Genomic DNA, 13,053 nt, shown 5'->3' on the forward strand with positions numbered 1-13,053 from the left:
CCATCCTATTGACCAAGCCCCAACCTGATTAGTTTCAATTCAAGAACACTACATTCCCTTTTGACGTCAACTCAGTTATAGTGCTATATATTAAAGATGTGCAATATCTCTGTATGATGAATATTGAATGACCACAAAGGTTTTAGCATGACACACAACGATAGGGACACAGTAAGCATTTCACTGTAAGGTCTACACCTGTTGTAATCGGCGCATGTGACAAATACAATTTGATTTGATTGGATTTGACATGCTGAAACACAGACATGGATGTGGTTATTTGTACTTGATGTTGAAGTTGACAGGAAGAGGAGGAAGAGGAGGATGGATAATAGGTATGGGGGGGGGGGGGTGTAGAAGGGGACATGGAGCAGGGAGGGTGTGAGGTGAGGGAATGGTTTGACTCTGTCCAGCAGATCCAGACTAGTGTGGGAATGGGAAAGTCAAAGAGAGGAAGAGGTATTATGAGCATCAGATGGAGGTTAAATTAGAGTTTGCATGCTTAGTGGGTTGGGCCTCAAGCCTAAAACGCCTGGTGTTCCATGACACTCCATTCCATTGAAATGGAAACTCAAGAGTGAAATAGATAAAACGTGTATTTCTTCATGATAAATGTTAAATGATCACAAAGGTTGTAGCATGACACACAGTGATAGGGACACATACAAGACAGTGAGACAGACATGGATGTGGTTATTTTTTACCTGAGGTTGGGGCAGACAGGATGAGGATGAGGAAAAGGGATGAGGAGGTGAGAAGGCAGAAAGGGTGATATCTGGGTAAAGGTATAATGAGGTGACTTCTGGACTGGGGTTAGGGAGGATGGGATCAGACACTGAGGGAATGGCCTGTTTATCAGAATCAGGCCAGGTGAGGAATGGGACAGGCGAGATTTGCAAATGAAGTGAGGGAGAGGATTGTTAAAGGAGAGCTTTGAGTGTTAGTAATTTGATAGAAGTTACAATGAGAACTGGCGTGCACAGGGAGATAGGCTTTAAGCAAAGGTATTCCGTGGCACTATCAAATCATAGTATTAACTAAACCCCAACCTGCTGAGCCTCAACACAACAGCTTACCCTTTTTTCCACTGAGATGGAAACTCATTTAAAGAAGGTGAGCAGTATCTTTTTTGATGATAAAATACCATGGAAATACCTTTTCCTGTAATGGAAATTGCAGTATGATGACTACTCTAGCACTAAACACCTTGCTTGATGATTATCCTGTGAGTAATAAAGCTGCAGCCTCTTCCAGTGAGGCACAGAGAACCCTGTGCTACCTTTCAACAGTGCTGAGCACACCGAGTAAGTGAATTACCAGTGTTGTTCATACATATCATCACAGACAGAGCTGAGAGAGGAGGCTACCTAGTTTTCAGCCTGAGCTCTCTTCTGCAGGTCTGTCTCAGTGGGAATATAAAATCACGTAATGGAACAAGAAGAAACTATTTAATGGAATGATTCCTGCTTGAACAACGAGTTGCCTGATGTGTTTTCACAGGGGGTTACATTGTTTTAAAAAAGCCTTGTTGAAACCCTTGGTGTAAACAGTAATTTATTGACTGAGAGTGAAGGTGATTTAAATTTCAGATGTAGGATCTTAATTTGATCACTATTTTGTTGCTGACAATTTTCCTGCACAGCAGGAAATGCAAACTTGTAGCGTATTCAAGGTTTAAAAAGATTTCTAAGGTTTGTAATTTCCAGTTTAAAATGTCTGACTTTCTTTGCCCTAATGGAAAATGATAAATGTTGAATGATCACAAATGTTTTAGCATGACATACAATGATACCTACAAAAACAACACCTACAAAAAATGTCCATTAATTATAAGTCACATAATAATTAAAATTTCCCGTTGCTGCAGGATTATTTTCCTGTTTTAACGAATTGGCTCAAATTAAGATCCGACATCTGTATAACAGAACACTGTGTCCTACAATAACCTAAAATCACCAGCGCTAGCTGTGTTCTGTTGCTACAGGCTCTGAGCAGCTAATGAAAACATTGCCATAAAAGTCATGCTTCTGGAGATGATGGATGTTGAATTTCAACATAGGGAGGGTTTATTGAACTCTGTACAGCAGCAGTGATGCCAAACAACACCGAGCGTGCAACACAACAAACACACTGAGGGACGGGAGAGGTGAGTGGTCAGAGTTCAGGGGTCAGATAGTCACCTGGGACGTAGAGGCCAAATCCTCAGAGAACAGTACTCTCAGGTGGACAGCTTTCTCTTTGATACTTTTATTGTGAAACGATCTAGCATTCTGGGTCTGAGCTTTCTTCTGCAGGACACATACCATGAGACACAGAGACAAAGAACAGGCATCAGCAGGAGAAAGCTGCACCCGCAACACAGTACCACATACTCCCTGTCTGATGAATGTGTCTGAATAGTAATTATTAACTCCCAAATCAGAGTTATAATGTACGGACAAATAAAAGTATGAAATGTATGCACTCACTATTGCAAATCGCTCTGGATAAGAGCGTCTCCCGAATGACTAAAATGTCAAAGGTAATGATCAAGCAAGATAAGTGGACTTTGGTCCTACTTTCCCACTGAAGGAGCTAGATGGCACATTGTTTACTGGGTGGTGGAGAACAATAGTGTTGCTGTGTGGAGTAGAGTGGCAGTTTTTACAACACTAATTTGACACACCAGCAGAGATGACTCCACTCTTATACATGTGCTCCTGGAACAGCAGACAGAGATACAGACAGACAGACAGACAGAGATACAGACAGACAGACAGAGATACAGACAGACAGACAGACAGAGATACAGACAGACAGAGATACAGACAGAGATACAGACAGAGATACAGACAGACAGAGATACAGACAGAGATACAGACAGACAGACAGACAGACAGACAGACAGAGATACAGAGATACAGACAGACAGAGATACAGACAGACAGACAGACAGAGATACAGAGATACAGACAGAGATACAGACAGACAGACAGACAGAGATACAGAGATACAGAGATACAGACAGACAGACAGACAGAGATACAGAGATACAGACAGACAGAGATACAGACAGACAGACAGACAGACAGACAGACAGACAGACAGACAGACAGACAGACAGACAGACAGACAGACAGACAGACAGACAGACAGACAGACAGACAGACAGACAGACAAGACAGACAGACAGACAGACAGACAGACAGACAGACAGACAGACAGACAGACAGACAGACAGACAGACAGACAGACAGACAGACAGACAGACAGACAGACAGAGATACAGAGATACAGACAGAGATACAGACAGAGATACAGACAGACAGAGATACAGACAGACAGACAGACAGACAGACAGACAGACAGAGATACAGACAGACAGAGATACAGACAGACAGACAGACAGAGATACAGACAGACAGAGATACAGACAGACAGACAGACAGAGATACAGACAGACAGACAGACAGACAGACAGACAGACAGACAGACAGACAGACAGACAGACAGACAGACAGACAGACAGACAGACAGACAGACAGACAGACAGACAGACAGACAGACAGACAGACAGACAGAGATACAGACAGACAGACAGACAGAGATACAGACAGACAGACATACAGAGATACAGACAGACAGACAGACAGAGATACAGACAGACAGACATACAGAGATACAGACAGACAGACAGAGATACAGACAGACAGAGATACAGACAGACAGAGATACAGACAGACAGACAGAGATACAGACAGACAGAGATACAGAGATACAGAGATACAGACAGACAGACACACAGACACACAGACACAGACACACACACACACACACACACACACACACAGACAGACAGAGATACAGACAGACAGAGATACAGAGATACAGAGATACAGACAGACAGACACACAGACACACAGACACAGACACACACACACACACACACACACACACACACACACACACACACACACACACACACACACACACACACACACACACACACACACACACACACACACACACAGGACTGGCACAGAACAAGGCCACAAGGGCAGCCCACTGGCTAAACTTGCCAGTCAGCAGCCTCTGTAACTCTTTGTCTCTGTCAGGGCTATGGGTCTGCTCTTGCTATTATGGTCAGTGTGGATGATTCGGTGTTGACTTCACCAGCTGACTATGTGCTATACAATGCTAAATGTATAATCATGATGAGTATCTCAACATTCATATCCAGCCTTTTCCTAAAAAGGATATCTTATATGATCACACAGTAGGAGGCAATAACAATAGAAAAAGACAGAGCAGACAAAGAGAAATGGACAGATGGAGAGGAGAGGAGAGGAGAGGAGAGGAGAGGAGAGGAGAGGAGAGGAGAGGAGAGGAGAGGAGAGGAGAGGAGAGGAGAGGAGAGGAAAGGAAAGGAAAGGAAAGGAAAGGAAAGGAAAGGAAAGGAAAGGAAAGGAAAGGAAAGGAAAGGAAAGGAAAGGAAAGGAAAGGAAAGGAAAGGAAAGGAAAGGAAAGGAAAGGAAAGGAAAGGAAAGGAAAGGAAAGGAAAGGAAAGGAAAGGAAAGGAAAGGAAAGGAAAGGAAAGGAAAGGAAAGGAAAGGAAAGGAAAGGGGAATAGAGGAAAGGAGAGGGGAATAGGTCACCTTGGTGATCTTTTCCTCCACCTCCTGAAGGCGTTGGAGCATTCTAGACATGGCTAGGACCGCTGAGTGGCAGGAGGAAGAGTAGCCAGGGTACTCTATGCTCTCTGGCTTTTGAGGAAGCGTCTGGGGTTGTGTCTGAGTATGTGTCTGATCAGCCTGTCTGACCTTCCTGAGGGTGTGATTTGGGCTGGGTGGGGGTTGGAGCTTGGGTTGGAACTGGGGTTGGGGCTGGTGCTGAGACTGAAGCTGGGCTTGGAGCTGGGGCAAGAGCATGGGTTTGGGAGGAGGCTGGGGTGGTAGCCGAGCGATGCACTTAGCTGCATATTTGGCACAGGTTGCAGACTGAAACTGGAAACACACAGCACATGTGAGCTGCAGTTCTATGGCTTTCTGTCAACTCAGGGTGAGCTTGATGAAAAAACAATTGCAGCAAACAGGCTCCAGTAGTTTAACAGCTGGCGAGAATAGAAGGGAGATTTATGCCCCATGCTTTCATTTATCATGTGAATCTACTTCACTGGGGGTATTTTTCATTTCCAACCCACAGGGAGCATTTAACACTCTCACTCTAGGTAGGTGATGACTGGTTTGTGAGTGAGTGTATACCAAAACTGAGTGACAGTGTGTGTTCTGCAGAGGGAATTAGCGTGGCTATGTGTGTGTATTACAGTATGTTGACCAGGCCTGCTCCAGTCCTCCACCTGTGTCTTGGGGGAGGGTTGGGTGGGGTCTGCTGCCTGAGGTTGGTGAAGCGTGGGGTCTCAGTCATGTCTATGGAGCGTAGCCGAGGGGTCCTCCCAGAATCCCAATCACACTGAGACTGATGGGGTTTGTCAGCCAGAAACAAAGCCAAGGAAAAAGGTTAGTAGAAAGACAGAAAAGGAAGAAGAGGGAAAGTGAATTGCAAGATAAGTATCTCACCAAACAGTTAAGAACAAATTCTTATTTACAATGACGGCCTACACCGGCCAAACCCGGACGACGCTGGGCCAATTGTGCACCACCCAATGGGACTCCCATTCACGGCAGGTTGTGATACAGCCTGGAATCGAACCAGGGTGTCTGTAGTGACGCCTCTAGCACTAAGCGCCTTAGAACTCTGCACCACTCGGGAGCCCCAAGACTTTATAACCAACTCTTAATCAGAAAACGAACAGTACACAACCAAGCCTGGCTCTTTCCCTTGGAACACAAATGATCACCTCTGTCCTATAGCACACTGTGGTATGAGGCATCTGAGAACAAACATACCAGGTACTATACCATACTATAGTACTGTACACTGACAGTGTCCTGATGATGGGGAATGGGGGACATATCTTGGTGGTTCTGACCTGTCTCCGGAGGGTGAAGCTGGGGTTGCTCTCCTCAAACTTGGACAGGAGCTGGCTGGCCATGGAGCGGACCTTGTTCTCCTTAACCCCCCTCTCCTCACCCACACAGGACGCACTCTGACTGGAGAAGTTGGTTGCCTGTCATGAGAAATAGTGACTTGAGTTATCAGGGCCAAAATAAATGGTATTTTGCCGTATTTGACTCGTGCACTTAGAATGTCCTTACGAAATTGTAGTTTGATGGTAATAACTACCTCTTCCAAATAATTGCAGACTTTTCGTCTCCTTTTGTACGTTGGGTCAGTATCTTCTAGCTTCTTCTCATCCTGAAAGAAAACAACCAAGCCATAGTATATGACTAAATATTTCAGACTTCACTCAAAGGTAAAAATATTCAACATGAAAGTGAACTATTAAAATAGAGCCCATCTCAAAAAAACTCTAGAAGAATGATCTGTCTTTATACATTTATCTTGTGGAAGGCCCCAATACAGTCCACTTATTCAAATTAAATTACTTTTGAAATGATAACACAGGGAGGCTGAGAGGCTCTCAAGTTGCAGTCGTTATCAATGAAGACAGGCACCTGGAGAGAGGAGTGTGATTACCTTCGGTACCCTTTTTCTTGGTACCAGAACTTTGTTCATACTTCTGACTGCCTTGGAAGGATAGTCTTCACTGTTTTCGTCGGCCCCTCTAGAATCTGCAATGAAACACGAGTACATTGAAAGGTATGATATTTTCCACAGAGCTCAGCCATGAATGCCAAATAAAAGCAATGGCCAATGTGTTTTTACATTACGTCTAAAAGAAACCTAATATTACTGTGTCGGAAAGAACCGGACGGGGCAAGACCATCTGCTTTCATGAGAAATGCCACCTAATAAACAACGGGCTTTTTCGTGGAAACCAATACTGGGAACACTTCACTACAGATCATAAGAATGTATACAATTATTGCTAAATAGCACATCATCATTCCGTGGGCAACCAGCTTTGCTGTGGATAGAGGCATATCATGTGACCTCTTAGAGACCATAAAGCTAGTACAACTGATGTCCCTGTGGCAATAATATGCTCTCGTCACCTTAGGCATCTCAGACCAGAAACTATCTGGAGTAAGGTGTAGTGTTTTCTCTCCAGGCATCCTAGACCCATACAATATCTGTAAGGTAGCCTGTACTGTGCTGGGCAGATGTGCATTCCTCTCATGCAAGACAACATGACTGATAGGGTTGTGCAATGCAGACCTCCTTTAAAAGGAAGCCAGATGAAATCTCATACCCTCTTTTACACCAGCTCTCTAGAAAGACATAACTTATCTGAAAGAGAGCAGGGGTCAGCCCAGAAAAAAGGGATGAAATAGATTAAAGACAGAGACAGCTTGATATGTAAAAAAAAAAAAAAAATGTCCCTGGTGAAAACAATACATTGAGAGGCTAGGCTTTTAATACAGTGGACACAGTGGAAGGGCCAGTGACAGTGACGAGGTGTTCAAGCATCAAGTTTCAGGTTGTTTATTAGTAGTGTGATCAGGATACACACGGCATACACTGTTCAACGAAATGCTTACTGCAGGTTCCTTCTGGACAATGCAACAACAATAAGAAAGATTAAAAAATGACAATACGAACATCACGTAAATGGCTCAGTAGAATAGAATAAGTAGAACACAGGAAGGCACAATTTATAGTTCAATATTTACACGCGTTATGGTGAAGGGGGATGGGGAGCTAGAATTTAAATTGTGCAGTATTTAGCAATAATAGCAAGAATCTGGTGGCAGCCGTTGTGATGTGGTGTAGCATGAATGTGTGTGAGTGCATGTATCTACGGGGGTGCCAGTGCAGAGCAGTAGGACTACATGCCTCTCCACCCTGTCTGCTCCTCAAGTGTTCAGAGCCAAACGCTTCTGCTGCATTTAAAAATAACTCTGACATGGGAAGGAGACTTTTAAAAAAGGCCTAATGATATAAAGGGCTGCTACTTCAATCAGACTACATAGAAAACTATGGGATATTTTGTGTGTGTGTGTGTGTGTGTGTGTGTGTGTATGAGTGCATATCTGTGTGGGTGTGTGCGGGAGTGAGATCTGAAGTCTGGGGCTTCAGGACACACGTGTCTGCGGGGGGATGGGGTGAGGGGTGTGAGGCGTACCTGAGACGGGCAGGGGGGTGCCACGGAACAGCTCGTAGAACTTGGAGAGGTAGGTGACCATTCCGGTCTTGTCTGGTTCCTGACCAGCAGCCATCTCCTTTCCAGTGACGAAGGGCCGGATGCCAAACTCCCGCTCAGCCAGGTCACATGCCAGCTGGAGGTTGTTAGCCGAATCCTCCTCATTCAGCGAATCAAACTCTCTGAGGGAAACCGATTGAAATGATATCACGCGATGTTGTTGTAATGTTGTGTGGGTAACTAGGTGAAGGCTTCATAAGACTAAGCTGGCGTCAACATAGAAGTTATGAAACAGTTCTAGTCAAGCAGTGTAGCCCTCACTTCACCACAAAGATGACGTCAGAAATAACAAACTGCCCTAGATACTGAGTGTAACATGTAATGCATAGTTATGCTTTCCAAACTCCTTTTCACATACTATAGGGTTTCTCTAAAAGCGGTTGTGTCTTCTGTGTGATCTTTTCGTCACACCTATCAGTAACAGAGAGTGAGAGAACAGCCATCAGGAAAAAGGCTCTTCGATGAAGGTCAAATTTCATTCGCACCCACCACTTACATTTACTCTCACACAAAGACGGGCTGTGAGGGAGGGACAGGGGCTTGTGTGTAGAGAGTACACCAGGACATACATTGACATACTTAGATGCCTGGTATACTTTACATTAGACACTCACAGAAAGAGACAATATTACAGCGTGGGTGTAAGATGTTTTGCTATTACTGGTGTTTTGATGTAAATGTTAGCCTATTGAGGAAATTCCCCATTACACAATAGAGACATTTTATGAGGAGCCAGTCTATCGACTTACAATGACGAAGTGATACATGCCAGGGTGTGACAAGAAGAAGTCTCACACATGGTTTATGAGGAGAAAAGAGTGAGTGCTGAGCTCATTTACAGTTACTGTAAAGTACATGAGGCCAGTCTTACTGTGGTAGTTTACAGGCTAGTTGTGTGTTGCAGTACGTACATGAGGTGGGATCTGAACCGGTGGATGAGGGCACAGAGAGCCAGGCCGCTCTGCCACGAGGTGGTCAGGTCTGTCACGTTCACGTTCCTGTAGCCCTCGGTCTGTTTCTGACACCACGTCAGCAGCCTGCCCGGCCTGATCTCCGACTCTACACACACAGACAGGAACAAGGTGTCCAGGAGGGAGAAAATGGCATGAAAGAGGGAGGCACTACCTAAGCTGGTCCAATAAGAAGAACATAGATTTTTGTTTTCCATTGCCCTATTTTCCTTTTGTGGGACTGTCCTCGTCTATCAGTCTATCAGTGTTTTGTCACATGTCATGTGTTGTGTTTTTGTGGACACCAGGAAGAGTAGCTGATGCTTCTGCGAAAGCTAATGGGGATCCAAATAAATAAAATACTAAACACAACCCAGCTAACAGCCACCCACCCACTCACCTGGCAACACAACCACAGAGCTAACAGGAAGTGAGATCATAGATGTGGGACAGTGACAGCAGGTGAAGTTAATGAGAGGTAAGACTGATAAGAGGTAAGTTAGAATAGGGGCTGAAGTATGCATATGACTCTGTCAGGACATGTTGAACCTGTCTGTCATTGTGTAATAGGACCAATGGTTGTGTAACATGATGTTTAGCGCATTATGTAGAGGCCAGGGTGTGTTTAAAGAGATACAGTATACATGGAGACAAAAATGATGATGGAGACAAAATGGAGACAAAAATCCCATCAGTTTATAATGAGGTCAGTTCTCCTTGAATAACTGCTAGAAACTTTCCAGTATTAATGTTTAACATGAGCCATGGGGCCAAAAATATCTTGAAACGTAACCAGCTAGACTTTGTTAGGTCTGGTATCTGAGAACATCCTGAAGATATCATTGATGCGTTTAACTACTAGTGTACCAAGTCATGTTTTTTCTTTTCACAATACACAGAACCACAGCTTCGGCCTCCCAAAAAAGTATCAATATAGGGGGGTGGGGGTTGTACCCTATATGACCCTGTCCACAGTCAAGTGGCTCCCACTTCACCAAAACTCATCTCTCACCATGGATCATTGAAAAACAAACCTCAGAAGGTGACTTATTTCCTAAGCAGAGATTCATACGGTCCTCAGTCTGACACTCCTGTTAGTGAGAGAAAAGGTCTGCCTCACCTTAAAAACTGCTGTGGGCCTCTGTCTCAGAACACTCCCAAAGCACAGGGAATGGTTAGAGAACGCAATAGAACTAGAATGGAATGGCTTATCTTCTCCTAACTTTGGGAGCCACTCAGCCACTGAATGGATGAGTGCTGCAGATATTTTAGCCCCTGAAACCGAAGGGACTCATCCGTCATCATTTTCAAATGAGTTACTTGAACCAGTTGAATAGACATCACAGCATGTTCTGTAGGTTGGAGTCATGCACTGGATCAGAGGTACAGTTGAAGTCGGAAGTTTACATACACTTAGGTTGGAGTCAACAAAACTCGTTTTTCAACCACTCCACATATTTCTTGTTAACAAATTATAGTTTTGGCAAGTCGGTTAGGACATCTACTTTGTTCATCACACAAGTATTTTTTCCAACAATTGTTTACAAAATTTAAAAGGCACTCGCACATCTGAGCAATCTAATTTGCAGGTGCATGGCAACAATTGAACAAGGTGAAGGAAAAAGGAAGCCGCACACTGCTCTTGATAGTATCACCAATATTTAATAAGCTTACGTATCAGCCACATGGCCTTCGCCAGAGCTTTAATAATTGTTTACAGACAGATTATTTCACTTAGAATTCACTGTATCACAATTCCAGTGGGTCAGAAGTTTACATACACTAAGTTGACTGTGTCTTTAAACAGCTTGGAAAATTTCAGAAAATGATGTCATGGTTTAAGCTTCTGATAGGCCAATTGACATAATTTGAGTCAATTGGAGGTGTACCTGTGGATGTATTTCAAGGCCTACCTTCAAACTCAGTGCCTCTTTGCTTGACATCATGGGAAAATCCAAAGAAATCAGCCAAGACCTCAGAAAATAAATTGGAGACCTCCACAAGTCTGGTTCATCCTTGGGAGCAATTTCCAAATGCCTGAAGGTACCACGTTCATCTGTACAAACAATAGTACGCAAGTATAAACACCATGGGACCACGCAGCCGTCAAACCACTCAGGAAGGGTTCTGTCTCCTAGAGATGAACATACTTTGGTGCGAAAAGTGCAAATCAATCCCAGAACAGCAGCAAAGGACCTTGTGAAGATGCTTGAGGAAACAGGTACAAAAGTATCTATACCCACAGTGAAATTAGTTCTATATCGACATAACCTGAAAGGCCGCTCAGCAAGGAAAAAGCCACTGCTCCAAAACCACCATAAAAAAGCCAGACTACGGTTTGCAACTGCACATGGGGAAAAAGATTGTACTTTCAGGAGAAATGTTCTCTGGCCTGATGAAACAAAAATCCAACTGTTTGGCCACTATCGTTGTGTTTGGAGGAAAAAGGGGAAGCTTGCAAGCCAAAGAACACCATCCCAACCGTGAAGCATGGCGGTGGCAGCATCATGTTGTGGGGGTGCTTTGATGCAGGAGGGACTGGTGCACTTCACAAAAATTATGGCATCATGAGGTAGGAAAATTAAGTGTATATATTGAAGCAACATCTCAAGACATCAGTCAGGAAGTTAAATCTTGGTCGCAAATGGGTCTTCCAAATGGACAATAACCCCAAGCATACTTCCAAAGTCGTGGAAAAATGGCTTAAGGACAACAAAGTCAAGGTATTGGAGTGGCCATCACAAAGCCCTGACTTCAATCCCATAGAACATTTGTGGGCAGAACTGAAAAAGCGTGTGTGAGCAAGGATCCTACAAACCTGACTCAGTTACACCAGCTCTGTCAGGAGGAATGGGCCAAAATTCACCAAACTTATTGTGGGAAGCTTGTGGAAGGCTACCCAAAACGTTTGACCCAAGTTAAACACTTTAAAGGCAATGCTACCAAATACTAATTGAGTGTATGTAAACTTCTGACCCACTGGGAATGTTATGAAAGAAATAAAAGCTGAAATAAATCATTCTCTCTACTATTATTCTGACATTTCATATTCTTAAAATTAGGTGGTGATCCTAAGTGACCTAAGACAGGGAATTTGTACTCGGATTAAATCTCAAGAATTGTGAAAAACTGAATTTAAATGTATTTGGCTAAGGTATTTGGCTAAGGTAAACTTCCGACTTCAACTGTAAGTCCATACTAGACACACTGTACTAAATCCTCCCAACTCCAGTCTCTCTGGCCTCTCCTGTATTGTGTGTGGCTCACCTCGTCTGGCCAGGTTCACAGGGCGACGTATTGTACCATTACGTTCCAGAGAGCACGACTTCACTGGCAGCTCTCCATTGATGTACAGGTGACGCACCTGGAAGAAATAACAAAGAGACACAGCTGAGATTTAGGCAGAAGAAGAGATAAGAGATAAGAAGACAAGCACAGTCCATCCTTCTTGTGTTAATGTTAAGGGTGAATCTGTTATTGGTGACAGCAGAAAGTGAATACTGCAGTAAACAATGTGATCCTTGAGAATGTATTTCGTACCTGGTTTTGCCTGACACAGGTGGAGATGAGGTTGGGATACCGAGTCCCAGGGTCAATGGTGTACTGCTCAAAGTTTTTGCCAATGTTTTCAGTGGTTGTCTGCGGCAGAATTCTGTAAAGACTCTCCCTGGAGAAATGCATATATTTAGTGTGTGTGTGTGTGTGTGTGTACAGTATGTGTGCTGACCACTGACCTCTCAGCTAGCACCTCCAGAGGGGTCATGCCCTCAGTCCACCTTTTCACCATCCAGGCTGAGTCAAAAGCAGCCAGGAAGCCTCTCGCACACCCTGTACCCATGGGCCAGAACGGCTGCACACACAGACACATAACAGTACATTTTGCTGAACATGCACATGTAG

The 13,053-nt window shown here is 44.0% G+C and overlaps 1 protein-coding gene across 8 annotated transcripts in view; it reads right to left on the reverse strand.

Annotated features, from left to right (window-relative positions):
• Window positions 1-13,053, reverse strand: part of LOC109895259 (F-actin-monooxygenase MICAL2) — a 34,014-nt gene that overhangs the window by 4,915 nt on the left and 16,046 nt on the right. For 5 of the 8 annotated variants that reach the window (XR_004210873.1, XM_031830878.1, XM_031830876.1 and 2 more), the window contains exons 8-16: window positions 12,888-13,003; window positions 12,694-12,820; window positions 12,421-12,517; window positions 9,115-9,262; window positions 8,126-8,325; window positions 6,577-6,671; window positions 6,223-6,294; window positions 5,969-6,106; window positions 2,181-2,288 (exon numbers count right to left, since the gene is read on the reverse strand). Coding sequence is in view for 7 of the 8 variants with exons in the window: in XM_031830878.1 (XP_031686738.1) it covers window positions 2,181-2,288; window positions 5,969-6,106; window positions 6,223-6,294; window positions 6,577-6,671; window positions 8,126-8,325; window positions 9,115-9,262; window positions 12,421-12,517; window positions 12,694-12,820; window positions 12,888-13,003 (1,101 nt within the window). In the remaining variant the exon portion in view is untranslated. Of the gene's footprint in view, window positions 1-2,180; window positions 2,289-4,634; window positions 4,983-5,335; window positions 5,455-5,968; window positions 6,107-6,222; window positions 6,295-6,576; window positions 6,672-8,125; window positions 8,326-9,114; window positions 9,263-12,420; window positions 12,518-12,693; window positions 12,821-12,887; window positions 13,004-13,053 lie in introns of those variants that run through there. The other 3 variants (XM_031830879.1, XM_031830877.1, XM_031830880.1) reach the window with 2 other exon arrangements.

The sequence above is a fragment of the Oncorhynchus kisutch genome, linkage group LG8 (genome assembly GCF_002021735.2).
Source record: "Oncorhynchus kisutch isolate 150728-3 linkage group LG8, Okis_V2, whole genome shotgun sequence".
Classification (NCBI taxonomy): Eukaryota; Metazoa; Chordata; class Actinopteri; order Salmoniformes; family Salmonidae; genus Oncorhynchus; species Oncorhynchus kisutch.